The following is a 26,966-nucleotide window of genomic DNA, read 5'->3' as shown; positions in this document are numbered from 1 at the left end:
CTAAACCCAAACAAGAGCACTAGATTAGGTGAATTACCGCCCTGTTGGCCATCTATTATAACACTCAATTCAGCGCGGCTACGGACCCAACGAGGTGCGATGTCTGTGTTGCGGGGAGCATGCAGTGATCTTTGACAGAGCGAGGTGGGTAAAGAACTGGATGCGCCCCCCTTACATTACAGGGAACCCCTGTCGAATTCAGGAACGGGAACGGGCGCAGGCGATGCCGTCCATACCCATACCACGTTCAGCTAGATTGGGCGAAGGAATGGTCGAAGAAAGAGTGCAGAAAACTAGAGGCCAATAGTCGATTCGGCTTCTATTCATCGCCCCCAAGGGATTCTAGGAATGCTCTCCGCTGACGAAAGAGGAATCATGGCATCCAATGAGGTTGAACGAAGTCTTGATTCGATCTTACAATACTAAAAAGGACTAAAAAGGCGAGACTGCGCTGAGTTTTGGTAAAAACCTCAGTGCAATCTTACTTATTATACCGCCTGCTACAAATGGGTTTCCCGTACGTTGTGTCGATCGCACCAAAGGGAGGAGATTTGACCTTTTGTGGTCTAGGTACCGTATATAAAAGAGCCAAGCTTTTTAGGCTACAAATCTATGGTAACTAGCGGCACAGTCTGATAGGGCTGTTGAAGCTCTGACCTTGTTAGTCTAGAGATTAGCTGAAGATATCTGGTCAAGTAATTATTAATTATAACTAGCCAGACCGTTCGAAAGCAGAGCGGCTACAGTAGAGAATAGCAGCATTGGAAATTAGCACGAGAACTACCATAAAAGACCTCTATTTTGTGGAATACCTACCTACCTATGTATGAATACGCCTTATTTAGAAAGTACATAGGTCGATTTATCCACGGAGTCCGAGTCTGCTGGTGCTTGGGGCCCCCAGACCCGTAGCTTTCTTAGAGACGGGATTGGATAGGATAAGCGGAAATGTAGACCCAGAAGGATTTCATATCCCCTGCATATGGTCGCATTGAGAAGCAGGCGTGCAACTACACGAACCCATAACGAGCTAGCCCAGAAAATGAGACGAGGCAGGTCAGGTTGGATTGCTGTAATATAATACGAAGTATGTATAGGAGGATTCATAAAACAGTTTGAATAACTCCCCGGGGCCACATACACTATGAGCGAGAGCTGAAGAAAGTCCCCAGCCCATTCTCGCCACAGCGTCAGCTGTGTCGTGACAACCTAATTTCGAGTGCTTCTTGACCAAAGGAAGACCATGCTCTCTCACAGACTATCACGGATCCAAATTCTCTCGAGCTGAGCAATTCTTGTCAATCTAGCGGTATTGGTTCTTTGAGACGACGCCATGTCTCAGCCACCGGAAGACACGCCTTACAGCACGCTTGAGGTCTCTCCGCGGGACCCAGAGACCTTCCAGAAGGAGGTGATACAATATCCAGACCACAGCTATCCGCAAGCTGTTCCTGTCGAACACGCAGCCGTGGGGGATACACAATCGTATTATGGTCCCGAGTCCGCAAAAGAAGTCGTAAATTCATCACATCTATATCCTGGTGTCGTTCCAGGCCCGTATAAGGACCCGAACTACGCTGCAGGTTCAGCGTACCATCAAACCGCCGCGGCATATCCCAATGGCGCAGGCTATCCCGCAAGCACGATTTATTCTGACGGATCAGCATATCCAAACAGCGCATATCCTACGACCGTGGGTAGCCCGATAAACTCTTCTGCTTACGGACCCGGGCCAATAGACGCGGCCGGACTCGGCGGAGAATCTCCTCCTACAGAGAAGGCAACTCCAACAAAGACGATATGTGGCCTCCCAAGGAAAACATTTTTTATAATTCTAGGAGTAGTGATCGTCGTGGTTATTGCGCTAGCAGTAGGAATACCGGCCGGCTTGGCGAGTAAAAAACATACGTCAGAGTCAACAGATTCAGCGGTGTCGTCAGGGTCGAACAATGGCAGTCCAACAGATCTGCCGTCGAATTCAACAGACGAAAAGCTCATACTCGACAATTCGAAAATAACCGCATCTAACTGGACAGATCCGGATGGGGTCATTCACAGGACTATCTTTTTCCAGGATGCGTATAATTCTCTTATCGCTCGGCGTTGGGACTCTACGAATAAGTCGTGGAAGACGAATAACCTAACCGAGTTGATGGCTGCGACAACGAAGCCGCTCAACCCACAACCAGGAACACCATTAGCGAGCGCGTCTATGGATTATAAGCAAACATTCGAAACACATGTATGGTTCACGGACCCGGATAACATTATAAGATCTATGGCTTCTGTCGACGCGCTTAATAGACCCGACAGTTGGGATAACGATACGCTCGACAATGCTAGACTAGAAACTTGGCCTGGGGGTCAGTTAGCGGCGATGTGGCAACGCTGTTGGGGTGCCGATTGTGATGGTACTTGGGTTGTCGCCTACCAACGACCAGAAGGAGCAATAAAAACGGCCAATTCAAGTACTTGGGCTACCGCAACCGTAGCGGTCGAATCTCAAGATGTCGCCGCCAACTCCAGCCTGGCCATCCTCCCTAAGTTGCGTGGGCCATGGCTCGACCGCCTGGAGCTCGTCTCCGAACAAGTGACATCAGGCAAGACGGGAAGTATGATGATGACGCCGTACGATGACACGTGGAATGGCGCTGATCAAAAAGGTAAGCATACTGATGAATATTTATGATATTTTATATTATTTCAAGACCCCCCGAATAGGCCTGTAAGCTGACATATATCCAGTGACCGTACTTCAAGACGGCATACCACTTCCCGCTCCATCCCAACAGTTCGCTGCTACTAGATGGGATAGCTGGAACCAAGCCTTATATCTCGGACTCCTTCAAGGAGGCAAGATCGAGGGCAGCCATTGGGACGGTAAACAAATGAACCCTATTTCAAGCTTCCAGTTCAAATCCGGCCCGGAGACCAACTTCACGGCCATCGCAATGTCGCCGGATGCTATGTTTTACGGCATCTCTAACAATGAGATCTTAGAATACTCGCTAGACACGTCAGATCCGTCAAACTTCAACTACGTAGGAAGAGCATATCCATGATACCTATGCGACGATTTATACTTTCTTATTTATCGAAACCGTAAAAGGATACCTAGGTTTAGGAGGTCAGGGATTTGATGGGTCACAAGGGAGTTGGGAGGAAATATCTGTCTGCATACTAATGAGTTACAGAGTATCTACCATTTTATTCTTATATCACATGGCCACGTACTATTTTAAAACGGAGCGGCCTTTTTAAAAGCGAATATTAAGAGCGGAGGTTGTCGTTGCTCACTCCGTGCGGCTCTACAACTCCGCAATACGATTTACTTGTATGTAAACGACTAAGATACCTTGGCAATAGAGAAACAGTGAACAAATCATCAACCTTAATCCATCGTCTTTGTTCATCTCATATTGAGTGTTTAACCCTAACAAGAGAAGCGAGAGCCTATGTGTATATGGGTCGGAATAGTAATCAGACCTACTGGTATCATATAAGAAGGTACCGAATCTAGATTCATTGACGTTGAAATCAACTTTAGCATAAAGTAAGGGACACACATATGATTAACCAATCGATCTATCTGCGGAGCTTCATGCTTTTTAGAAGGGCCAGTCTAAATCTAGCCTCGGTTCGTAATCGTGACGCGCTCTAACCATCGACGACGTCATAGTATTGAACAGCCGTCACGTAGACCAACAACCTCTCCTAAATCAGTTCTATGATGATGTTTGTGAAACAAACCTACCCAGACTAAGTTAATAATTCCAAGTGGCGGGCCAATAAGTAGTAGACATGATGAAGCAACTTTGCCGCACGTAGCGATTGGTCTGGTCAATATAAAGACGAGGAGAGCTATGCTTAAAAGTGGCGTTGTTTCTCACCGGACTACACTCAGACCCATCAGTAGAAGAAGTCATCTCGGAAAACCAACAGATCGACCATATTTCAATAACATATACTCAACCCTCACAGCAAAGTGTTAGATATATTACTTTCAACCACCAACTCCCACGCAATATGTCGTCGTTCTCAAATACGGACACCGGCAACAAGCCGTCTGGGCCATACTATGAGAAGAACATTGACAAAGATGTATCCCTAAAAGAGAAGGTTGAGATACTCATTAAATTCGTGTCGTCGTGCAAGTTCGGCATGATGACGACGCGAGACCCCTCGAGCGGGAAGCTGGTCTCTCGATGCATGGCCGTCGCAGGCAAGGTAAGCAACGAGTCCCCGCAGATAGTATCTTAGGTACCTAGGACGTTCAAGTCTCCTATTACTTGCTCGTCTAAGTCAGAATGAAACAGTGCCCAGATAACTAACCGTAATATCCAAACCACCAGGAAGGCGGTGATATCGACCTAACCTTCACGACAAACACAGAATCGCACAAGACGGACGAGTTGAACGCGGACAGGCATACCAATATCTCATTCTACGACCACTCGGGCCAGTGGGCCTCAATCGCGGGCGAGGCGACCATCGAGACGGACCGGGAGGTCGTGAAGAAGTACTACAACCCGATGCTCAAGGCTTGGCTGGGAGACCTTGGTGACGGCATTCACGACGGAAGCGAGAACGATCCGCGCATTGCTGTGCTCAAAGTGAAGACCAGTTCCATCACATATGCTATCACAGATAAGTCGGTAATGGGCAGGGTTGCCGAGGTTGCCAAGGGCACCGTCACGGGCGAACCGGCGGGTGTTAATAAGTTGAGAGAGATTAGTGAGAGTGAGGTCCAGCAGTGGAGGGCCACTGCGTCGAAATAGGCTCGGGGTCGAGGTCGGGGATGAGAGGTGTTCGCAATCTACTATAGCCTCACTATAGTCAAACCTTATGAAGTTAAAATCTAATGAGATGTTTTTTTTATGTCAATGTCGATCAGATTCTATGGTCTTTCGATGACGCAGTAGTAAGCAAACTGGCGGTCTGCTTGACTTTATAATACGCCTTTATAACAATAATAAGAGTTGACGTTGTTAATGACCACGATAGTGATAATAGGGAAGATAGGTAAAAAACACTACCATCAACCGGGATCACCCATACAATTGATCTTCCATTCTGCCGGACGAGGTTCTTAAAGTAGTAAGTATATTCGGGGCCGACGGCGTTTCGGAGGTGAGAAAATTAATTTGGAGATTTGGAAGAATTAAGTCAGCCATAGCTAGCGGCCAGTCAGCGCTGGAGCCATGCCCTGTTAAGGACAAGTGCAGGCCCGAAACGCGGGAGTGGACGCTGATGTAACGGGTTGGTAAGGCTTGGTGGCGGGGATGCTACCCATTGCTACGTACCTACCGTCGGGAATTTTCACTTTTTGTAAGGCAATTGCTGACCAACTACCAAAACTTTACCCAGAAACTAGCTCGTACAGGGACTACCTACAAGGACTACAGGGTAATTGCCCCGCTTCCCTCCCCGTGATGTTTTTCTTCCTTCCCACCCCCTCTGCTCCTCTGCCCCTATCACAAAAAACCAACGTCAACCAAACAAGATCGGGCGAATCTTCGTGATATTTCTAGCTAGCCTAGGTACATAATGCATCCACCCTCGTCCCTGATTCGCGACCTACCTGATTCAGTCTTACTGTTCGATCCCGTATAAGACATAAGACACCCTCTAAGGCTCTAACATCTCTGCCCCTCATGAGGACTGTCGCCTTTTCCTTTCTTATAGCTATACTGTCTATAGTTGTCTTTAGAGAACGATTTATCGACCTGACCACAACGACTTTCAACTCCGTGCTAGAGACTTTTAAGGCCTACAACAGCAACAGCAGAAGTAGTAGCAATAGCGCCGTGACTAACAGCGATACGGTAACCAAATCGACCACCACCGAATCCGAATCTGAATCCGAAGCCCCTTTTTATAACCCGTCCGAGAAACTCGTTGTAACTGAGATGTCTGTCCCGCGCGCAATTCGCAAGGTCTTCCTAGCGGTCGAACAGGCCGAAGGAGCTGGAGCTAGGGTTAGGTCAGTTAGACCCGAAAACGGCTATGCACTGAATACGTGATCCGGACGGCAAGTTAACTATTGGTAGGAGAAGCGTAGGAACGCCGCAATTACGGAACTTCTCGCCCTTCCTAATGCTAGACCACTTCAGCATCAAACCCGGCGCAGGCTTCCCAGACCACCCACATCGCGGCCAGGAAACCATTACGTATCTGCTAACGGGGGGTGTCGACCACGAGGATTTCGCCGGTCACGCTGGTACCATCGAGGCCGGTGACCTGCAGTTCATGACAGCCGGCCGGGGCATTATGCACGCCGAGATGCCGCGCCAAAACCCGGACGGCAGCGCGAACGTCGGTTTACAATTATGGGTTGATCTACCCGCCCACCTTAAAGCTTGCGAACCCCGATACCGCGATCTAAAGAAGGACGAAATTCCGAGCGCCGAATTGGACGGCGGCAAGGTTCGCATCAAAGTTATATCGGGACAAGCCGGTGGCGTTGAAAGCCTGAAGGAACTGGCTTATACCCCGGTTTGGTTGCTCGACGTGGAAATGCAGCCGGGTAGCAAGTTGGCTCAACCTCTCCCGAAGGGCTGGAATGCCTTCTCGTACCAGCTAGAGGGATCCGCCGTGTTTGGCTCCGGCGACAAGAAGCAGACGGTCGCGCAGTATCACAACTGCGTATTCGAGCCGGACGGCGACGTGGTGAATGTCGAGGTACCCGAGAGCGCAAAGGAAAACGCGCGCTTCGTCATAGTTGCCGGCCAGATCCTGAATCAGAAGGTTGTCCAGTACGGCCCGTTCGTGGCGAACTCCCCCGAAGATGTGCGACAGGCGTTGATAGATTACCAATTCCATATGAACGGGTTCGAGAGGGCCAAAGACTGGCAGAGCGAGATCGGAAAGACAATGGTTGGCTGAGCGGCCAGTCGCCTACGGTTGTTGCGCGCCTTGACATCATCGTATCTCCCCTTCGGTCCTTATATTCGCGCCTGGCCTTACGAAATTCCTGTATATAGTATATTCTTCTTCCTGCGCTTATTCTCTTCTTTTAGATACCTCAAAGCACAACCTCGGCGTATACGGGTGAATGTAGAATGGCATTCAGCAAAAATAAATATTGAGTAGTGATTAGCTTGGGTGTCTCTTCTTCGTTTGCGACTCGCGATATTAGAAATTCCCTTTCGGCCGTTTGACGGGATAGGCGTCTGGCAGGTTCATAACCCATTGGAGACGCGCTAGCTCGTCTCTTGGGGGTTGAACGCCTTTCCACCAAGATACCTTCCGCGGGTGTAAGCCTGTCACCTGCTGTAGTCGCGGATGGCTGAGGATGGATGCGGCCTCAAGCGATTGGCCATGGTACGGCTGTCCAGTGGGTAGACCGGTTCTACCGGTTGGATTCTTCGGTTTTGTCGGCGCGGTCTCGCTAACACTATTACCCCTCGGGGAGCTTGGAGGAGGGGAGAACATAGGAACTCGGCCCCTCGAAGCTAGCACCGCCCTATGCTTTTCCTGTTCAGTCGGCATACTCGAGATTGCGTACGGATAATCAGTATATCGTAACTTAAGCTAGAGGTTCCGCCTAGTTAAAGCATATGTTGGGAGAGTAGGTAAGTAAATAAAAAGCAGAACACAACACAAGTTAGACCTCTTTCACGGACGTAGCCTCAAGTTTTATGTCATCCTCAGAAGTTCCAAGAGCTGAACACATGCCGTCATAGCCAATCACTCGCCGTCTTACTCGCATGTAACACCTACCAAAAAGGATAGGAACAGCATATTAGTCTACGAGGTGCAAGCCTACCTAGGTAAGGTACCTAGGTATGCAGCCTCATCCATGCGTGATCACTCATAGGCGTTGTAACTGGCGTCTCTGCCTGCCTAGAATTTCCGGTATGGCCTGTCCTCCGGATGCGGGACGCGAGCAGGCTGCCATGGGGTAGGTAAGCAAGCTTTCGGTCTCACATCAGTCGTGTGTGCTAGGTAGGTATGCACCGTGAAGAGGTGAGATCGGGGCGATTGGGGAAAGATTTCCTGAGTCATACCTATGTATTCACCGGGTATGTAGCTATGTATGTGTGTGCCCCCTGTCGGCTCTTTATTTGGTAAATGGCCCCATCCCGGACCATTCCGCCCACCGAAAAAAAAAAGTCTCGGCGTGTTACAAGGCCGTCATCGTAGCATATGCGGCGTACAAACCTAGTCCGCTTGTGTATATATGGTTGAAATAATTGGAAAACGTGAGGGTTTTTTCTACTGGTTGTGGAGGACGTGGAGCGGGCCGATCTTGTCAGCTACGGAGATATACGGTAGATAGGCGAGAGCCTTATTTCATGAGGTTGTCCGTCTGCTTGCGTAGGTTCATGTAAATACTTTCTTTAACCTCACAGCCTTGTTTTTTTTTGTTTTTTTTTTTTTTTGTTTTTTTATCAGACAGTAAGATGGCGTTAGTTTTCTTGCTGGGCCCGGTGCTGTATTACTGGCATTTTGCTTTCCAATAGCTGCCGTTTGATGTTGTGTATCCATACCTAGTTGTTCTTCCCCACCTAACTTAGGGGGGATGGGGAAGAGAACACACGAAAGGAGAGACTACTTATTGGTAACTATTAGTGTTCCTCACCTTATAAGTGGTACTGGGCTAGTTTATATCGTATCATTCCAACGTATACCGTTTTTACTCTAAATTATAGCCCTAGTCTTTCTACACTTAGGGGCTAGATCCACATACCGATACCATGGCTAAAGTAAAAGCTCAGTGTGTGAATGATCAGTACGAATTATTAAAGACCTGCATTCCTAGTCAAATGAGAGTTTGAAGGGAATGTATATCAAGTTGACATGATATATCGTACAGTGACATCCAGCTTCGAGGTGACAGTATCATAAGGGAGCGCTTTATAAATACATGTAATCCAGAAGACGTTTTTAGCTACGTACTGCACAAGTTTATACACGTGTACCGGGCGTACTAGTGTTACAGTATACGTAAAGTATACACAGAATTAGCACGGGGGAAGGAAACCAGTTTGCTCACACCAAGAGGGACCGCAGAACAGCTGGATCGTATGTTATGTCTAAAAATAAATAGTTCCATTAAGTACCTAGGTAGTATTTGTGATGTGGCTGTAAACCGATCAGTCTATTATTTACGCAAAAACTACATAGATTAGTGACAGTCACCAAGCAAAGGAGTTGCTGTCGAACACCAGGAGCTAGTTGGACGAGCGTCAGGTATGGCGGCGGGGTTACCCTCAGAGCCATACGTTAGGTGATAACGGCCACTCAGGCCTTAGGATACAGTAGTTGGGGATATAAGGTTCCGGTGTGACGATACTACCTGACCTATGGGGAACCAAGTCCAGGATGGCACATCCCGTATCGCCTAGGGGGGATAGGGGCGAGGGGAGACTTCCTACAAACTAGGTAACTAACCTTGGCCTAAAGATTTCCTTTTGGGATGGCTTTAATGTATCATGTCGTAGACATGTCCATATTAATGTACCTCACGATCATGCGGTATCCGGACGAACGGACAACTTCTTACCCCTTACGATGCTGGGAACGACGATCTCCTTCGAGTATGCCTACATATGAAGTGTCCATTAGTATCTAAGGCCCAGTGTTTTGATTACCTCGGAAGAAATACCCGCTGGAATGTTAATATAGTGCGTCTAGACCTTATTGTCATCGGAAAGGTCTTAGTAGGCAGCTCTTTATGGCCAGCGATATATATTCGATATATATTAAAGATAATTTATATAGGTAGTTTTCTAATTTGCAAAAGTACCAATACATCCCGAGTATATCCAGGCCGGATTAGGAGTGCTTCCTTTTCGCCTTATCGGGGGTCTTTCTGTGTTAGTTAAGAGGCGTTAGCATATCGAACAGAAAATCCTAGTAGGAATAGATCTATCTACTCAAGCCTACCCGGTTGTATATTCGATGAGGCCATGATACTACAATGGTAGGTATAATAAGATGCCTACGACAGAAGTAGCTTAACCAAGGTACTATGATATAGCCCTATTTTAAGTGTAATATACCGGGGTAGTATATTCAATATCGATATCCCTTCGTAACTAGTAGTGATCTACTCGAGGAGGTACCTCTTACGCTATTCCTCCTCGTTGATAGTAACTCTGGCTTCTTACCCTATTGGCTAAAGCATGCCTATAATTTGGGTATTTGTATGCTACAAGGCCTTGTGATTCTAGACATTTATCTTCAGAGGTTTCTGTTGTAGTCAAGGAAGGCTGGTGTACTTAACACTAGCTTTTCCACGAATAATAATCATTTCTTTTCGCCGGCATCTATACATTAGGTACCCAGTGAGGCAGTTGTTATATATGGCCCTTATAAATAGGAGATATCGAGGAATAGAACTTCCCTAGCCGACAATCTAGCTTGCATATCATCCTTTACTACCTTCTTAAACGACTTGGTTAGACCCCCTATTTAGTACCATAGCTACCGCTAGATGTACATAAAGTTGTAGCCATTATCAGAGTAAGGAACCTTGACATGACGTGATGACAAGCGAGTTACCCGCGGAGGTTACAAGTTACTAGGTCAAAACCCGCAGCATGAACCTCCACGTGGACATCAAGGATCAAGGCATACTTGATATGTAGCTGCATAATTTATATTATCGTGATACTCAACAGACATATCCAGCAATTTGGAGTGTTCTGTCGATCAGCTCTCGGTGGTGGATAGACCACGCCGGTTGAATCGGATTATACTAAGTATGCATAGAATCAGACATCATTAACTTAGCTTTCGTGATAGGTAATATTGGAAATGTGACAGCATGCAGGATATATGGCATACAATCATCTGTTCTATCCGGTTACTCTTGCGGTTACTCTTGAGCTGATAGAGGAGACGTGGGTTGGTTGCAGCCGAGATAGTTACTACATAGTCTAGCTTCAGAAAGTATGATACCTCGCTTGTATAGGACAACAATATTTCTATAAGCCAACGTATATAATGAAGTGATTTGATTATTCGAGCACTGTAGGTAATATCAACGAGTATAGCGTATATATTATCTGCGAAGATATCTTTTATCCCGGCACTCTTAACTCGTTTAGGAATTGTGCCAGAACATTCTAAGTGCATGTGTAGTATTCAGCGAACTCATAATCCTTGACTTTCATATAGTGATGTAGGTATTTCTAAGCATATACGTCGGAACCAGCCTATCTACGCAAAAGTTCCGCTCATAGTACCTGCAACAGTATAATGTAACGAGGTTTCAGAAGGATCATAGTTGGAGAAGCCACGTGGGATACTAAATTTGGTGCGATTTAATATGGGAGTCGTGGAAGTGTGTTGGGATTAGCAAATGGGCGAGCGGGAGTTATAGTAGGGTCTCAAGCGGATAGATTGAATCAAATGAATACATCATCAACCCCGTCTCCGGACGTCAACCCGATCTTCGGATCGATGAGATTAGCGTAACATCCTCACTTGAAAGGGCTGTAGATGACTATATTCCACGTGGACGCCATGTGGTCGAGGACCCGGCTGAAAGGAATCTTTCCACACGATCCTCTGGGGTTCGGAATTAATCATTCCGCTAGAGTCCTAATCGGCGTGCCCGCGGCGGGATGCTATATGAGTGCCTATATTGATATTTCGTACGTACGCATGCAGCCGCTTCATTTAGCCGCTCTTGGCAGGAACCCAGGGCTACCACGATGTAGAACCTCAACCTCCGTTGGTCTGCATTGCAGGATACAGCGATTAGTATAAAACCCGGGCTAAGGACGATCATCAAGTCAAAGATTTCACACCATCAATATCAACACTTCCAAGCCCTGATCTTTTCATACTAAAACCTTCACGATGCTCTGCAACAAGCTTCTCCCCCTCGCTACGCTCTTGGGCGCATCTGTCGCCCAGAACGCCACGCTCCGGTATATGCCGTTCGGTGACTCTATCACCGAGATCATCTGCTGGCGTGCAAAGCTTTGGGAGAAGCTGAAGCCTACCGAGTGGGGATCTGTGGACTGGGTTGGCTCCGGAAAAGTAGAAAACAACTGCGGAGACAGCACGTACGACCGCGACAACGAGGGCCACTCGGGTTTCTTGGCCATCGACATTGCCAACAGGCAACAACTCGTCGGGTGGCTCCAGACTAACCCGGCGGACGTTATCACGATGCATCTCGGTACCAACGACATCGTGCAGCAGAACAAGCCGGTTAACGATATCATCGCTGCCTTCACGACCCTAATCGGCGTGATGAGGAACAGTAACCCCAAGATGAAGATCGTCGTAAGTTTCCTATCAATTCTTATCTCACTACTTTCCTCAGTACTAGTAGTTGTTAATTTCGTCCAACTAGGTCGCTCAAATTATCCCCATGGGCTTTGGCAACTACAACACCCAGATTCAGAATTTGAACAAGGCCATCATCCCCTGGGCGCAGGGCCTCAACACCACCGAGTCGCCCATCTGGGTCGTGGACCAATACACAGGCTTCAGCGGCACCAGCGATCTGCGCGATGGCGTACACCCCAACGTAAGTAGTACCAGCAAATGTCCCCTGTCATATCTGCCATAGGGCTTCCTCGGAAGACTCTGGAGTTCTTAGTTGAAGTAGTTGCTGACCCTCTTTACCGTAGGCTTCGGGCGATGATAAGATGGTGAACGTCTGGTACCCGGCTCTTGTTAACGCCTTCCAGGTAGCTCAGGCAGAGAAGAGCGCGGCTGCTGAGAAGGTTGAGGTCCCATTCACGGCATAGAGAGTATTTTGCGACTCATCTCAAGACGCTACCGAGATATTACATAGTCTCTTGGTGATGCTCCTCGTGGGTTTACGCCACAGTTGTTTTATTTCTACTGTATATATTGATCAACGTTATATTAAAAAAAAATGATGTTCAAATTGGATAGTGTTGCTTATGGATTGATATAATTATTATTGACATAGTTATTTCAAGACAATATTGATGATGAATTGGATAAGTTCTTAACTTAAAGCTTCTAGGTGATAGAGTGGATCTCCTATTTATATTGAGTGATGCTACTTACAGATTACCTTGCCAGTCCTTCCAGACAGATTACTTTTCAGAACAAGTGCATGCACCTGCCCACCAAAATTACTAGTAAAATGACATGGCCACTTTCTGCCCCATAACTTTCTCAGAACACCCAGCATGCCAGGCGCTGCAGGTCCCTAATTCGGGGCCTCTATTCAAGGCCTCTTACGTAATATGAGGCTCTAAAGCCTTTTACATATGGACATACCTGTATAAGGCTCATCACTCGATAATACATACCATTTTTAAAAAGTGTCGCATTTATATAATATTAGTACTATTAGATCCCTCTCATCTTAACGACTATATTGGTATAAGTGTTGACTGGCGAATACGTTGTATTAGCTGGGGAATACCATATACATATTACTATTTTCAGATTACTTGGCCTTATACACAGATTACATGCCACTATTCAGAGATTACTTTGCTTATTTAAAGATTACTTTTTTAATAACTTTTGAAAACACGGTCGTATCGTAGAATGATTAGTATCAATCAATTCAGCTCAATTAGACGATGCTAAAAATATATAAAAATACTTATATCTGTTAAAAATATCTAGTAATCTTGACTTTTTGTAAAGTCTCGTGAGATTAATAGGGCAGAAAGTGGCCATGTCATTTTACTAGTAATTTTGGTGGGCAGGTGCATGCACTTGTTCTGAAAAGTAATCTGTCTGGAAGGACTGGCAAGGTAATCTGTAAGTAGCATCACTCTTTATATTTACACAGTGGGCATCCCGTTACGCTTGGGCGGTGCCGATGTCCCGGTTGTCAGTTAGCGCCAAGATAAGCTAACTTTAAATACCCCTGTTAGGATAGATTCCGTAGGGTCTGAATCAAATCAGTTCAAACTCTCGACAAATAAGGTTACCGATAAGGATTTCGAGACTAACTAAAAAGACAGATGGACAGGGATAATGATCACTTTCCTGCTTTCTTATTGCGTAGGCCGCGCAGGAAGGCACTTCGTGTCTGCGTTGTTGTCTTGTTAAACGTACATACGTAGAGAAGCCCCTGCCAAGCTCTTACCTGAAATATTCTTGGTGTAGCCTTCGTGTATCCTTCGTGGTGTCCTTTTTCTTTTTTTCCCCTTTCTCATCAGGATTGCTTCTGCGCCGTTATGCGCTTTCGTTAAAAGACTGCGCAAGCAATACACTCTTTACCTCACTCTTTTATATTATCGTCGAGCGAATGGACCTCCCGCCAAAATGCTTATGAACTCTCCCTTCTCCGCGCTTTACCTGCGCTGGAAGCAGCTACCCAACCTCCATAAGGTGATATCTGTATCCGGCCTATTTATTTTCTTATTAGGTAAGACAATTCTTCTTGAAGCAACGCGCATCACGCGCCAGTACGCTGATGCAGAAGGCCAATATAGTTATATTTCTTCAGCCTAATCCCGACGTTGCACGCGATGGGTGGAACCGTCTTACACACTCCGATAATGGCCCTTTGGCTGGTGGAATTCCTCTTCGTGTCATGTTCATAGGCGCCTCTATGACCCTCGGTGAGCACTCGACTGGCGAAGTCGGCTACCGAAAGCAACTTCGCGACTGGATGGTTGCTAGAGGCAATCCCGTCAACTATGTCGGCCAGGTATTCCCCCCTCCCCCCTCCGCCAACCGTAGTTGGTGGTCCATCCCAACGTTTAGATTATGCTAACCCCGCACGTGCTTCCAGAACCGATATGGTGACTTCAAAGACAACGACGTCCAAGCATTCGGTGCCCAGCCTATACAACCTACCCTCGATCGCCTTAAAGAAGTCGTACCTCAGACCCAACCAAACTTGGTCATAATCAATGCTGGATCAAGCGATTGTTTCCAGTTGGACCATTGGGGACCGGCGTATGTCTTCCAGAAAATGCGCGATCTAGTCGACTTCGTCTTCGAAGCCTCGCCGCGAAGTACCATTATCATGTCCACCATCATAATGAGCCCATGGGAAGGTACGGAACGTTGCGTCAGGAGCTCCAATGCCCAGATACGCCAGGTGGCTATCGACCTTATTCGGGAGGGCAAACCAGTAGTTATGGCTGAAATGCATCATGACCAGGGTCTACCGAACCGCGTTGAGAAGGCGGATATTGGACCTGACGATATGCACCCTACCGACAAGGGTTATTTCAAGATGGGAGATATCTTTATAGAGAAGATCATCGAAGTTGAGAAAAACGGCTGGCTACAGGCCCCGGTCGAGAATGGCGTCCCAGCAGATGGCGAGGCTGCTAGAGATGCTGAAGATGCAATCAATGCAAATCAGGAGAAAGCAAAAGAGAAGGAGAATAAGGAGAAAGAAAATCAGCAGGGCAAGGAAAGTCAAGACAAGAAGGAAAAGAGGTCCCCTAGTAGAATACGAATGGGGAAGAGCGCTTAATAGACGGCACATGGCCGTTTGATGATGTTAGAATACAATGTCAACGCCTCCTTGTAGCTTTCGCTTGGCTGAAGAGAATTTGCATAACACGCAGGATTCGGAGGTAGAGCCGGCTATTATTTCTTGCGAATAATCACCGACATTCGAAGCTGTCGGGTATGCTACCCGGGTTCATGATGATATGGAACTCTTGCTATTCGAGGATGCGCTTGCCCCACGGGCCTCTACTACTACTTGGCATGTATAGTACGTAAGTTAGACTTGATGTATGCATTTCCGAACTAGCAAAGACCTAGTGACGGTCAGCGTACTGGTTAGATTCAAGTCTACGTCTAATTGAGTCGACTACAATTATCTTATGTTTTATATATATTTCAACTTTTGTAGACCAATTTAAACAATACTCAATAGTAGAGCTCCGCGTGGTATACCTTTCGCTCTCGATCTCAAGCCGTACGGAATCTGAATATAGTATATATTCATGTCATGGCCACGAGTCCCAGCAGAAACAGCTTTCAAAATCACGTATTCCCACGGGAAGAGGTAGTCTCAATTACATCCCCTAACCGCAACATTTAATAGTCTTACGTATATGAGGGCTAAAAATAGTATCAAAATTATACTTCTCTAAGCCCACAACCCGAAGAAAAAGTCATCCGAGTTGGGAAAGTTGTCCTAAAATGAAAACTGCTAAGTTCATGATTGAAACGACTATTATGATTCTCTATCATTTTACTACAGCTCATAGTGAGGTTTTGTCTTTGTCTGATGTTTTCGGTTGGCCTGGTCGGAATATACCTAAATTGGGCATTTGGTGTTGAAGATATGTACTACCTTCCGCTGTCGTCGCAAACACGTCCATATATACAACTAGGAAACGCGTCCGTAGCTTATCGAGCCGCCGCGCTCTTTTCTGTAATTGTTTCTTGTAGCCAGCCCAAAACCATCGAGGTGGCATTCGTAATGCCTAGCTGCCTTTGACGTAAAAAAGACGGTCCAGGTACTCCCCTAGCTCATCGCGGCTTTTCTGGATCTCGTTATGTATTTGGCTTAATCGTATCTTGTCTTCCCGTCTTGGAATCCTGGCAAAAATACTTTCATAAACCTTATCCTCGACGACCAAGAAGTCGACGGAGTCAAGAAATGTGGTTATCTCGTCAAATGCGGCCGTGTAAGCAGTTGCATATGGGAGAGTATATATAATGATGAGTAGGATAAGACAAAGAGAGGTGATAGTTTTCAGAAACAAAATTTCTCTCTCATCACAATATGTTGTGAGGGTTATTGTATTGTGTTGGTCACAGGAGATTGATATCGAAGTTCCATCACTACATGTATGAGACCTCTCGTGTAATAATGTACTCCCAATTTGCCGCTCACCAAGAGCAATATTATCAACGCTGCCTCTAAGAATTTGTTTACACTAGGGAGTATCTTTAATCGCCTATATTCTACTATTAGTTCAACAGGAAGAAGAAAGTGGTCACTCGCCTCATGATCACTACATAGTGCCCATGCTGATACCTCGTAGCTTGCTAGTCCGATACTATTACTTCTATTTGTTGCTTGCCACGCACCGACACCGCAAGAGATACAAGAGAAATGTATCCCGAGACTCCGAAGTTTAACGTAGAAAACCAGTGCTGCCGTTTGGATGCTGCGTTGATTGCTGTTGTTGATAGAGCGTTATTGGCTGAACTCTGGTCTATCGCCTCAGATGGTAAACTGGAAGCTTCTATTTCTCTCAACTCATTTCTGAGACAGCCCTTGGTACCTATATGACCATTACGGAGTGACAGGTGACTAGCTGGTGGATAGCTCATATATCATATATTTCAAAGTGTTATTAACGCCTGCCTTTTCCTAAATGTAACAGGGAACCAAGGTTCCCTTATATACAACATAATGAATGACTAGCTGGTAGATAGCTTCAAGCTAGACCTTAGAACCCTTATCACGTCATACACCTATCGTAATCCTTGTCATCTGACCACTCAGCTGAATCTTCGGGGCGTTCTTGTCTCCCTGGTCGATGTTCTCCGGTTGTAACCATATCGGCAAGTTCGGTCGAAGACATTCTTGCATAGCATAGTGGTTGAAACTGGTTGTCTGTTGATCCGTGCTTACGAGCGCCCTATATAAATAGTTTCGAATACAGCTGTAGTTACTAAACCAAAGAACGGTCCGACTTGTGTTTTAATTTAAACACTACTAATCATTGATAGCAGTGGTTCCAACTGGTTATAAAGGGGTGTGCCCAACAGGTGTGCTCGACGGGTCTCCCCTGGTTAAAGCTGGCTGCATAGAAACAAGCGTTGCATCGTAGAAAAAATATTATAAGAAAGAAGGGATAGAATATATAGGTAGGAAGGATGATTTGGTGTGCCCTAAGCAGTCTACGCTATAAAGCTACAGGTAATCTGGGGTGCAGGACGGCCGCATGTGTATGGTATTTATGTACCTATAGCCAATAATTGTCGGTATTTTATATAAAAGCTCACCTACCTAAGGCATAATAAGAGGCTTTTGAATATGCCCTACGCTATACATGAGTCGTTTATAGACTTAGTGAGCTTTGAAACAAGAATTTAAACGTATATAACTACCTATAGGTATATAGATAACTTCGAAGTTGTTATGATCACAAGTATTTGCGTCCATGTTATGTAGTTCGCGAAATCAGTTAGACCTCTAGGTATGTGTCAGTTCTTCATACTACTTAATAGGGTCATTTGCCCTTCTAGAAGTTCGCCGAGGCAGACGCTGCTCTATTTTGAGTTACGAGAGTCTTGTAAAGTTTGCGCAGATAAAATAAAATAAATAAACAAATAAATAAATCCGGCTAGAGATAAACTAGGCGGCTTTAAAGATAGTGTAACCCTCGTAGGAACTATCTAGCAGTCTGCGGGGATCAGTTAGGACTTGCTGGTATTCGCCTCATGTTAGATAATATGGTGATCACTACCGAAGTAGATACCATCTAACGAAAGCCATCTTTGACGCCGCTCTGTTCATATGATTTAGGACCTAATCCAATATACTTAGGTACCTAGGTACGTAACTAATACAAAAGTTACCTCTGCCACTTTGAAACGATACTTCTAAACGTAGTCCTGATCATTGCGCAGAGTATTTTTTGCCCAGACTGATACAGCTTCATTCGAATGGTCGAGAGCGGCGTAGCAATGTATTGACGATAAAACTTATCGGGAGTAATCTACCTGGGACCCAATTAGTAAAGTGTTACTTATCGCATTCATCACTACCTAATGTATTGTATATAGACCAGCTAGGCGTATACCTATAGGTACCTACCTATATGAGGCTAACGAATACAACGTTGTCGCATATAGCCTCACCAATCACATCGTAGATACTATATGGTGTTATTCCTATTCGATCTTTAATGTCTCATTTCAAACCACCTCTTAGGACGACGTCGAGATGTCATAACCTACTAGATACTGCTCATTCATGCCAGCGCACGCCCGCCACCTCCGCAGAATTGGATGTGCAAATCGCATATTTAATTTCCTTTATTAGCTTCGAAATAGTCCCGGTTATGTCACGACGCGTCTTAGTTAATTGACCTGGGCCCCGTATCTGCAGATACAGTGCTGATATTTCGATATAGACTGTATGGATACCGACCATACGTGTCTCCCCGCCAGCCCCGGATACACAATCTATCTCATCATCTTCTGAGCCTTTTGTTATTGTGTGAGGCGGGGTTCAAATGCAGATGATAGGTAACCCAGCTCATGCACATGAGCGGGTGCCAGGTGTATTATATATAAAATGGGTTGTTTTCTCATGATTTTATAAGATGGCACCAGTTTGTCAGAGTTAAAGGTTAAAATACCTTCATTTTCGTTTTTTAATTTGATTATGCTACAACACGAAAAGTGGTCAATGCGTCTGGCGGTAAGTGGACATCGATCCTAACCCCCTACCGGAAGCCACTTTGATGCATGACCATTTAAGAAAAACATTTGCGATCAAACTAATCAAACTACCTGCTTTGTGATTTATCTGGGTCATATTCCGAAGCTTGGTTAGCGAATAATCTGGTTCAATTTAGCTCAAAGCTCAAGTTTGGTACGAGTCGATCTATTATATCTACTATATCTACTATCAGCTAGACGCGAGCGCAAAAACTTGGGGTTACGCGTAAGAAATTTTCCGTGGGCTTTTGCTTCTAGTTAAGGCTTAACTGTTAAGCAATGCGATGACGATGGCTTCCCAACCTCCCATTTTTGGAGCGAGCCAGCCTCCCGTGAGCCAAGCTCCTGTGAGCCAGCCTACTTCGTTTGGAACGTCGGGAAACCTCTGGGGAAGCTCGACTACGGTGTCGGGCCAATCGACATCAGCATTTGGCGTACCTCGGAAGACAAAAACACCTAAGCAGACGATTGGAAATAGCGCCATATTTCCAACCACAACTCCTCAACATAAAAGGTCTCATAAGACTCTATTTGGAGGCCCTAAGCAAGCCATTCAAACTCCGGTATCTTTATTTGGCACCACTACTCCTCAAACTACCAATGACATCCCCAGTTTTACACCTCAAACCATTCCGCCTCAAGCAACTCAGACGAACCAGTCGAGGAATCCGACCAACCCACAACTAAGCTTTTTCAGCATTGGAAGGTCTACCACCCCGGCCAGCCCTTCACCAATCTCACGATCAAGGAGTTCTATATCAAGGAGCTCTGTATCAAGCGGCACTGTAACCCCCGCTACTTCGTTTACTTCTCAGTCACAGTCAACTGCACGAGAGTCGACTCCTAGGCCGTTCAAGACTTATACCGATCCAAATGGCGACTTATGTCTCACCGTGGGCCCCCAGGCGACGGAATTTGTAGTATGTTCTAAGACCATGGCGAGGTCATCGCCTTTCTTCAAGAAGATGCTCTACGGAGCGTTTTCCGAAGGCAAAAAGGCGCAACCGGGGAGCGAGAAATCGGACTGGGTGGTAAAATTACCTGAGGACAATGTCGCCGCCATGACAATCATCCTTAACATCATCCACGGCCGTTTCGACAAGGTCCCCGGCTATGAGGATTTCGTATACACGACGCATTTCTACAACCTCTGCGTCTTGACAGATAAATACGACATGGCCCACGTATTGCGGCCGTGGGCCAAAGGTTGGTCGCGCTCTACGCATAACCAATGCGAAAAGCTTGGCCAATCTTTACGAACGAAGTTCTGTCACGAACGACTGTGGATTTCGTGGGAACTTGGGGATCGGGTTGCTTTCGAGAGTATGGCGAAGGGGATGCTCATGAATAGCTCCGCCTCGGCGGGTAACAATCTGCGTTATGTCGGGGCCTTGGAGCCGCCTGAAATATATGGTATGTCTAATCATCTAACCTTTATTGCGCTTCTTATAGCTTATGAAATACCACCTCAGAGAGGATAGAGAAAGTCCGGTTGGACACGATCACGTCGCTTCTCAAGCCCCTGAATGATATTATCGGGCGTCTTGTCCGGAACGACGTATCATTCTGCAGGCAATGCGACTCCTTCAACAAAAACAGATGCTTGGCTCTCACACTCGGGAAAATCATCCAGGCGCTTCACCGTCATGGGCTTTGGCCGCTTCCTGAGTCCTTAACAGATCTTCCATACAGCGTATCGACTCTTGCTCAGAAACTCCATCTTATAGAAACTGAGATAAATAAGGATAGCCATCATAACTCCCTGTTTGCTTCGGTCGATAGTGTAAGAACCGAGGTTGAGAACACCTTAAACGCCATTCCTTCGCTACTGACCGAAACACACCTCAAACACCTCGCGGCCCAGGCTAAGAAGACCGGATTCGCTACGCCTGAAGCCTTAATGGCTAAATCATGAGCGGAGCTAGTACTCAACATCAGCACTTCGCCTACTAGTGGATGTGGATCGTTTAGACACTCATGCTGCTAAGAGCCTATGAGAATAGAGCTATCAAAGCTCGAGAAATCTTCAGAATCGCTCCGTGGCATAGAGTTGGCAAACACCATCACTACAGGCGAGAATTAATGCATTACCGGCGGTCTTGAGGGCCAATATTTACTTTTGGCCCTCTGCTGCTGAGCACAAACCCCCTACCCCGACAGATCTGGGGTGATTAGCCGTAGTCAGTACACGGCGGGGGAGAAGCGCCTCATGCGCGCATACCATGTATATACAACTTACGATAAAAGTATAATTTGAGACATACCGTTAAACCATTTATGAAAATACTTCCCCTTAGGTCGGAGTTGGTGGTGGGAGGTTGCCTTAATATAGGCCGTTACAACGCGGCCACCCTATGGCCACGCTGTTAAGCGCCGTATACATAAACCCCCAACGGACGCAAGCGCTTAAGACGTACAGTCGCCAACTGATCCGGAATTCTTTAAAATAAACGACACTGCATTGTAACAAATAAACTGGATTCAAAACCAAAACTCTCTAATCAATACCAGGTACCTAGGTACCATAGCGGCAAAATGTAGTTTCGTGGAATGATTGCTAAAATTGGAATGGCCTAATAAAATGCGGAACCCACTGCCAATTTAAGGCTTTTAATTAGATGATAGGTAATAAAAGTGGGTTAAAGCCTAGAACCATTCTGCAAATGTCGGAATGATTCCCAAAAATGGAATAGTTCCATTTTATTTTTTTTTAAATAAAAATTATTAAGTTTTTTTCAATGTAAAACTTATAAAGGTAAAAATTAATTAAATTTTCGTATTAATTCAATGAAATTGGCCACCTCGTCCCATTAGCTCAAACGTTTAAACACCCCCACTATAGGGTAACACAAACGCGGGAGCTATAGGTTCGAGGACCAGTCTTTTCAAATTTTTAGCCTTTTTTCAACTTTTGGACCCATTTTTCTGGGCATTCCACACTTTTGGGATCATTCCAACCCTTTTGGAATCATTCCAACCCCTATGGAATCATTGTAAGCCTTGTGGAATCATTGTAAGCCTTGTGGAATCATTTGGTCTGAATTGAAACATTATTATACATGGAATTATTGTAATAGGTTGGAACCATTCCACGAACCTACATTCTGCCGCTATGGTAAGTTATCAAAAGTGCCTAACCTAAGTACTATTTTACACATCCATACTTCCCGGGTCCTGACTGGTAAAGATCTTGTACATCCTCTTACTAATAGCGGGACCCACGAGGCGATCCGAAAAAGCGCCGTCTCTGTCGGCGCACTTGCGGCAGTTTTCGAGCGCGAGCGGCCCGTCCTCCTCGAGCCCGCGCACGAGCTGACTTACGGTGCCGTACTTGGCGGCGATGCCGAGCGCGACGGGCGCCGTCACGCGCGTCACCTCCTGCAGCATGCGGAGGTAGGTATCCTTCGCATCCTCGCCTGTTCGCACCTGACCGACCTCCATGCAGAACCCGGCGTCCGTGGCCGCGTCCCGCGCCTTCCGGTACGGGATCGTGCTGATGTGCTGCGTGAATACGGCGACCCACTCCGCCGTTTCGACCTGCACGTTCGTGTGGTGGATTAGGGCCCCGTGAACGACTTGCAGAGAGAGCAGCGCGTCTTCGATGATATCTTCGTCGATGTACTCTTGCTGAGCGTTGTTGTTCCGGCGTCGGGGCTGGCTGGACGAAGTAGTAGACTCCGCAACGTTATTAGTGTCGAGAGCACGAACCGCCGACGCGAACCTCCGATTGAGAATGTTTCTGTTTTTGCGCATCCAAGGCGTGAGGCCCTCTATCAAGTAGATCAATGCGCTGCCGGGGAAGCTCGTCTTCATCTTGAGAACGTGAGCTTCGAGATCTTGGCCTTCGGGGCCGAGAACGAGCTTAACGAATTCGGCAGCTTCGATGATGACCATGACGTGCTCTTCCGCTTTGATGCGCATTGGGATCGGCTCCCAGTGTCCGAGCTCCTCGTTGTACTTGGAGCCTACTTTTCGCCGCCACTTCACGACGTTGTTGACGTAGCTATGCCAGTACTCGAATTGGACATCCATATTACCAAGTAGCTTCTCTATCTGAGCCTTAACGCCAACGCTCAAGACGTTGGGAAGGTCCACAATCATCTCAGGTACGGCAACCTTCCTATCAGTCTTGAGCTTATTAACTTCGGCCAAGGCTTTCTCTTTTTCTTTTTCGGTTGCTCGCTGCTGTTTTGCATTCTCCTTTTCAACTCGTTTCCGTTCTTTTTCCGCTTCCCGAGCCTCTGCCTTTTGCCTCTTTTCTTGCTCCTTGTCTTCTTCGGTTTTCTTTGGCCCCGCCGTCTTTTTGGCGGCCGGAACTTTGGCTGTGGTTTTGGACTTCTTACGAGGCGGAGAAGGTGATAGACTGTATCTGCGTCTCTTTGATCTTGAGAAGTTGATTTCGCTCAATTCGGGCAAGTCAGAATCCGAGTCCGTCGGGCTATCTTGCCTTAGCACTCTAGTTTCTGGCATCGAGCTCGATATTGGATCCCAAGCTCCGTTTTGCTTCGACTTTTTGGATAGGCCAATTCCCTTAGGGCTTTCCGGTTCGCTATCGGAAAGGTCTATGACTATAGGCGTCTTCGACGACTTTTTACTCCTGAAATCGGATGTGTCATCAGCCGATAATTTTTGTGCCTTCGATGGTTGGTATTCATGAACGTCTTGTTTAGGAGAACTCCCAAATGGATCGCTTGACAAGTCTAATAGAGATGATTTGGCATTGGTAGCTGTCTGCTTCTTTGGTGGGCTTTCGAACGGGTCCGATGAAATATCTGGTTTATTCTGGACTTTGCGAGCCGCAAAGCTGCCGGGGGAGCTGCTATGTTCTATTGGGTCGATTGCCGAGTTCCATCGTTTCGGTGCAACTGGTGAAAGTCGCTCGTGACCCTTGGAAGAACCCGTGGCGGATTTAGTTTTCTTGAAACTAGTATCCTCCCTTTTCTTGAGACACGTCGTAGAAGTTGAGGCACGGGGTTTCTTCGCTACATTGCCGTCAAGGTCCCCAGTTGTGTCGAATTCATCCGAAAGGAATAAAAAGTCGTTATCTTGCCGTATATGCCCGCTATTGGTTCGCTTCGCGCCGGTGACTGAGCCATGAGATCTCTTGTCTGATTGTCCATTGTGTCCTTTTGGAGGCGGCACCGCGGTTAAATTATGAGAATCATAATCCAGGGCCCTAGAGGGAGCGGCTTGGCCTATCCGCGGAGAGACTTCGGGGGAGGTAGTGAGAATTGGTCGGGATGGTGCAGCTGGGCTCGATGACAGCAGACTAATAACTTCGGCTGCCATTTTCACATAACCAAGGTGATGGGCTGAGCAAGTAAATAGCTCTGAAACATGCGGATTCAAGCCAACTGGTAGTAGCAAAGGCTAATATGTCAAATTAGTGTTGCCTACGCTACGGACGAAACGTTAATCGATAAGTTTAAAAATCCGATTTTGGGCAAACAACGCGTAATTGTTTAGTCGCGACAGTGACGCGAGGCACGTGATACAATAATTGTCCTTTTTTTGCATACAGCCCTTCCTTTAGAATTGATACTTGCCCATATATACAGTTATTAGTTATAGACGTTTCATTATGCAATATATGAAGTTCCGACTTCGATAATATTTGCCGTTGACTTAGGACCGTGTTTCTCACCCATGATGTAAATTGTAAATTGGAGTTCCTATTCAATTCTTAGCTATTCTTACCTACGCTTAAAAGTTATGTACCGTCTGAATTTTGCATTGTTAGCAACGGGACTTTGATTGCTTCATTTGGCAAAAGCTCTTAGTCCGAGGTTATCTGTGTCATATATTCTGGATGCGATTGATGCCCTCCAGAGTGTAGCTCGCAAAACCGCTTTTCGCGACGCTAGGATGCGGTAGAGTTGACAATTATTCTGGTCAAGACGGCAGGGCCATCGTTTAATATATTTACTAACTAACCCAGGAATACTAAACTTCCACTGCAAGCAATAGGAGAATTTCCGGTATGCATGCACGCTCAGGCAGTAGGATCAGTGGGATCAGTGGAAACTCAGCAGACTTGGGTCTTGGCTGTTCATCGTCACCCGCAGAATGCAGAATCCAGATGCATGTGGAACATTAAGCCTGGGAAAAGAAAACTGGGTTTGCCGTGCCGCATTGGTTGCGCACGATCACTTTTTACTACCTCAACTGCACGAAGCTTGGTTTTTGAGCATGGGGGATTGGGGAATCAGATCATGATCAACGAAGCTTCAAACGCACGCACGGCCGGAGATTTCAGTAAGGGTGCATTGCGCATTGCAGCTGCGGAATCTAGCTAAATCGGATAACTGATAGACCTGAAAGGAGACCTCAGTTTCTAAGACAAGCTATGGGGATTCCTTGGATATCTAACTACAATAAGCAGAGCAGATACTTACTTTTCTATGTCGGAAGTCGAACCATATGTAGAAATATATTCAGATGAGACGGACGGAAATTCTATTCAGATTTCTCACCTGGCTGAAGATAGCGTGGATACCTCATTCTTGATGCCGATGTTCGAATCATCGAAACATCATCTGCCATCAATCACAATGACCAAGGAACCTGTCACTACGTACAACACGTTTAACGATAAAATACTAGACAGGTAGCTAAATACTGTACAATAATTGTCTGGATTGTAGTTGACCTATGTATAATATATCGATTCTGAGTACTATTACCTAGTAAGAGTGAATATGAGAATGATTAGTATTAGAGTTGAATATGGTAGTTATGTCGTTGCTTTGTTTTGACGTTGAAGCTATGACTTAGGTAAATTACCTATTATGAGATGTGTACAAGTGTCTGTAAATACGTAATTAAAATAAACACCTTGCTAAACAATTACAGGTATAGACATATATGCCATATGTTAACGATCGAGTTCATAGACGTTTGTTTCATAGCCCACCGGCAGTTGGATGAGCCAGTGTAACCTGAAGCGGCCCCGCCTATTTGACCTTGAAGCTATAACGCCTGCGTGTAATTGTAATATTACCTATATAGATGCTACTTTCGCGATTAGAGGATGCTAGAGTATAGAGAATTTTCTACAATATCAATTTAAGGTTATTGGTGAGATATATATTGTCAAACGTTATGGAGAAATGTGCATGAAAGCATATCTACCTATTTATGCAGCTACATACTTGAAGGCCAGCGTTTTTAATGTCGATCATTTTCAGGGGAAGTAGATAGAGTAGTTTGATTCCTTAGCCGTCCCCAGCTGTCGGGTCAGGCTGTGACGAGCGTTAGCTAGAGCATTGACCATGGGATCTAGATGTGCTGAAAGGATAGGTACATGATACGAAATCCCTTCTTAGCATCATTCCCGTGGGGCGTTTGCCGACTGGCCGAGCTGGAGGGCTTGGACCCCGACCGCCCCGAGGAAGAGGAGGCAAGTTAAGCGCCTCAACGCTCAGGGCCAGTCAATTAAGATCAAAGGATCATCGGCGACTATCTTCCGGCAAGAGAACTGAAACATGCGTCTTGACGCTTGAATCATGCTGTCATGGCTGGAACAGTTGCTCGAGATTAAGACTGCGACATACACGTGACATCCACAAGATCGAGGGGTCCGTGAGCGATGAGCGTGCAATGCCGGGTACTTTTCATAAAGACGCCTT

General features: G+C 46.2%; 8 protein-coding genes across 8 annotated transcripts; 6 read left to right on the top strand and 2 right to left on the bottom strand.

The window, feature by feature from the left end:
• The first annotated feature begins 1,220 nt into the window (after window positions 1-1,220).
• On the top strand, window positions 1,221-3,166 carry F5Y00DRAFT_203811 (uncharacterized protein). The gene is made up of 2 exons (XM_048005403.1): window positions 1,221-2,663; window positions 2,746-3,166. The coding sequence occupies exons 1-2, from the start codon at window positions 1,334-1,336 to the stop codon at window positions 3,060-3,062; spliced, it is 1,647 nt and encodes a 548-aa protein (XP_047867870.1). The 5' UTR covers window positions 1,221-1,333; the 3' UTR covers window positions 3,063-3,166.
• Window positions 3,167-3,712: 546 nt separating this feature from the next.
• F5Y00DRAFT_274209 (pyridoxamine 5'-phosphate oxidase) lies at window positions 3,713-4,913 on the top strand. The gene is made up of 2 exons (XM_048013312.1): window positions 3,713-4,227; window positions 4,353-4,913. Exons 1-2 carry the CDS (start codon window positions 4,027-4,029, stop codon window positions 4,776-4,778), a joined length of 627 nt encoding a protein of 208 aa, XP_047867869.1. The 5' UTR covers window positions 3,713-4,026; the 3' UTR covers window positions 4,779-4,913.
• Window positions 4,914-5,909: 996 nt separating this feature from the next.
• On the top strand, window positions 5,910-6,885 carry F5Y00DRAFT_251409 (uncharacterized protein; the record flags this gene model as incomplete). Its single annotated transcript, XM_048009822.1, has 2 exons — window positions 5,910-5,983; window positions 6,051-6,885. 2 exons carry the CDS (start codon window positions 5,910-5,912, stop codon window positions 6,883-6,885), a joined length of 909 nt encoding a protein of 302 aa, XP_047867868.1.
• A 125-nt stretch (window positions 6,886-7,010) lies between these two features.
• Window positions 7,011-7,750, bottom strand: F5Y00DRAFT_203762 (uncharacterized protein). Its single transcript, XM_048005402.1, has one exon. It carries the CDS (start codon window positions 7,489-7,491, stop codon window positions 7,135-7,137), a length of 357 nt encoding a protein of 118 aa, XP_047867867.1. The 5' UTR covers window positions 7,492-7,750; the 3' UTR covers window positions 7,011-7,134.
• A 4,064-nt stretch (window positions 7,751-11,814) lies between these two features.
• F5Y00DRAFT_258893 (carbohydrate esterase family 3 protein) lies at window positions 11,815-12,716 on the top strand (the record flags this gene model as incomplete). The annotated part of the gene is made up of 3 exons (XM_048010786.1): window positions 11,815-12,246; window positions 12,317-12,493; window positions 12,597-12,716. The coding sequence occupies 3 exons, from the start codon at window positions 11,815-11,817 to the stop codon at window positions 12,714-12,716; spliced, it is 729 nt and encodes a 242-aa protein (XP_047867866.1).
• A 1,220-nt stretch (window positions 12,717-13,936) lies between these two features.
• F5Y00DRAFT_228233 (carbohydrate esterase family 3 protein) lies at window positions 13,937-15,804 on the top strand. The gene is made up of 3 exons (XM_048006598.1): window positions 13,937-14,329; window positions 14,397-14,614; window positions 14,699-15,804. Exons 1-3 carry the CDS (start codon window positions 14,227-14,229, stop codon window positions 15,392-15,394), a joined length of 1,017 nt encoding a protein of 338 aa, XP_047867865.1. The 5' UTR covers window positions 13,937-14,226; the 3' UTR covers window positions 15,395-15,804.
• Window positions 15,805-19,370: 3,566 nt separating this feature from the next.
• F5Y00DRAFT_203732 (uncharacterized protein) lies at window positions 19,371-21,457 on the top strand. Its single transcript, XM_048005401.1, has 2 exons — window positions 19,371-20,751; window positions 20,811-21,457. Exons 1-2 carry the CDS (start codon window positions 19,623-19,625, stop codon window positions 21,251-21,253), a joined length of 1,572 nt encoding a protein of 523 aa, XP_047867864.1. The 5' UTR covers window positions 19,371-19,622; the 3' UTR covers window positions 21,254-21,457.
• Window positions 21,458-22,321: 864 nt separating this feature from the next.
• On the bottom strand, window positions 22,322-24,885 carry F5Y00DRAFT_228227 (ERCC4 domain-containing protein). The gene is made up of 3 exons (XM_048006597.1): window positions 22,784-24,885; window positions 22,526-22,731; window positions 22,322-22,453 (listed from the first exon to the last, which is right to left on the bottom strand). Exons 1-2 carry the CDS (start codon window positions 24,625-24,627, stop codon window positions 22,710-22,712), a joined length of 1,866 nt encoding a protein of 621 aa, XP_047867863.1. The 5' UTR covers window positions 24,628-24,885; the 3' UTR covers window positions 22,322-22,453; window positions 22,526-22,709.
• Window positions 24,886-26,966: the final 2,081 nt, after the last annotated feature.

The sequence above is a fragment of the Daldinia vernicosa genome (assembly GCF_022497035.1).
Source record: "Daldinia vernicosa strain CBS 139.73 unplaced genomic scaffold F5Y00scaffold_8, whole genome shotgun sequence".
Taxonomy (NCBI): domain Eukaryota; kingdom Fungi; phylum Ascomycota; class Sordariomycetes; order Xylariales; family Hypoxylaceae; genus Daldinia; species Daldinia vernicosa.
Note: the sequence above shows the minus strand (reverse complement) of the source record. Positions and strands in the feature narration are given on the sequence as shown.

Bases quoted from the DNA above. Each gene is read 5' to 3' on its own strand.
- F5Y00DRAFT_228233 (XM_048006598.1), top strand. From the start codon at position 14,227: ATGCTTATGAACTCTCCCTTCTCCGCGCTTTACCTGCGCTGGAAGCAG. The intron at 14,330-14,396 runs GTAAGACAATTC...AGGCCAATATAG, and splicing joins CCTATTTATTTTCTTATTAG to TTATATTTCTTCAGCCTAAT. The intron at 14,615-14,698 runs GTATTCCCCCCT...ACGTGCTTCCAG, and splicing joins CCGTCAACTATGTCGGCCAG to AACCGATATGGTGACTTCAA.
- F5Y00DRAFT_203732 (XM_048005401.1), top strand. From the start codon at position 19,623: ATGACGATGGCTTCCCAACCTCCCATTTTTGGAGCGAGCCAGCCTCCC. The intron at 20,752-20,810 runs GTATGTCTAATC...ATACCACCTCAG, and splicing joins GGAGCCGCCTGAAATATATG to AGAGGATAGAGAAAGTCCGG.
- F5Y00DRAFT_274209 (XM_048013312.1), top strand. From the start codon at position 4,027: ATGTCGTCGTTCTCAAATACGGACACCGGCAACAAGCCGTCTGGGCCA. The intron at 4,228-4,352 runs GTAAGCAACGAG...CCAAACCACCAG, and splicing joins GCATGGCCGTCGCAGGCAAG to GAAGGCGGTGATATCGACCT.
- F5Y00DRAFT_203762 (XM_048005402.1), bottom strand. From the start codon at position 7,491: ATGCCGACTGAACAGGAAAAGCATAGGGCGGTGCTAGCTTCGAGGGGC.
- F5Y00DRAFT_228227 (XM_048006597.1), bottom strand. From the start codon at position 24,627: ATGGCAGCCGAAGTTATTAGTCTGCTGTCATCGAGCCCAGCTGCACCA. The intron at 22,732-22,783 runs CTGCATGGAGGT...AAGGATACCTAC, and splicing joins GCGGCCACGGACGCCGGGTT to CTCCGCATGCTGCAGGAGGT.
- F5Y00DRAFT_203811 (XM_048005403.1), top strand. From the start codon at position 1,334: ATGTCTCAGCCACCGGAAGACACGCCTTACAGCACGCTTGAGGTCTCT. The intron at 2,664-2,745 runs GTAAGCATACTG...ACATATATCCAG, and splicing joins GAATGGCGCTGATCAAAAAG to TGACCGTACTTCAAGACGGC.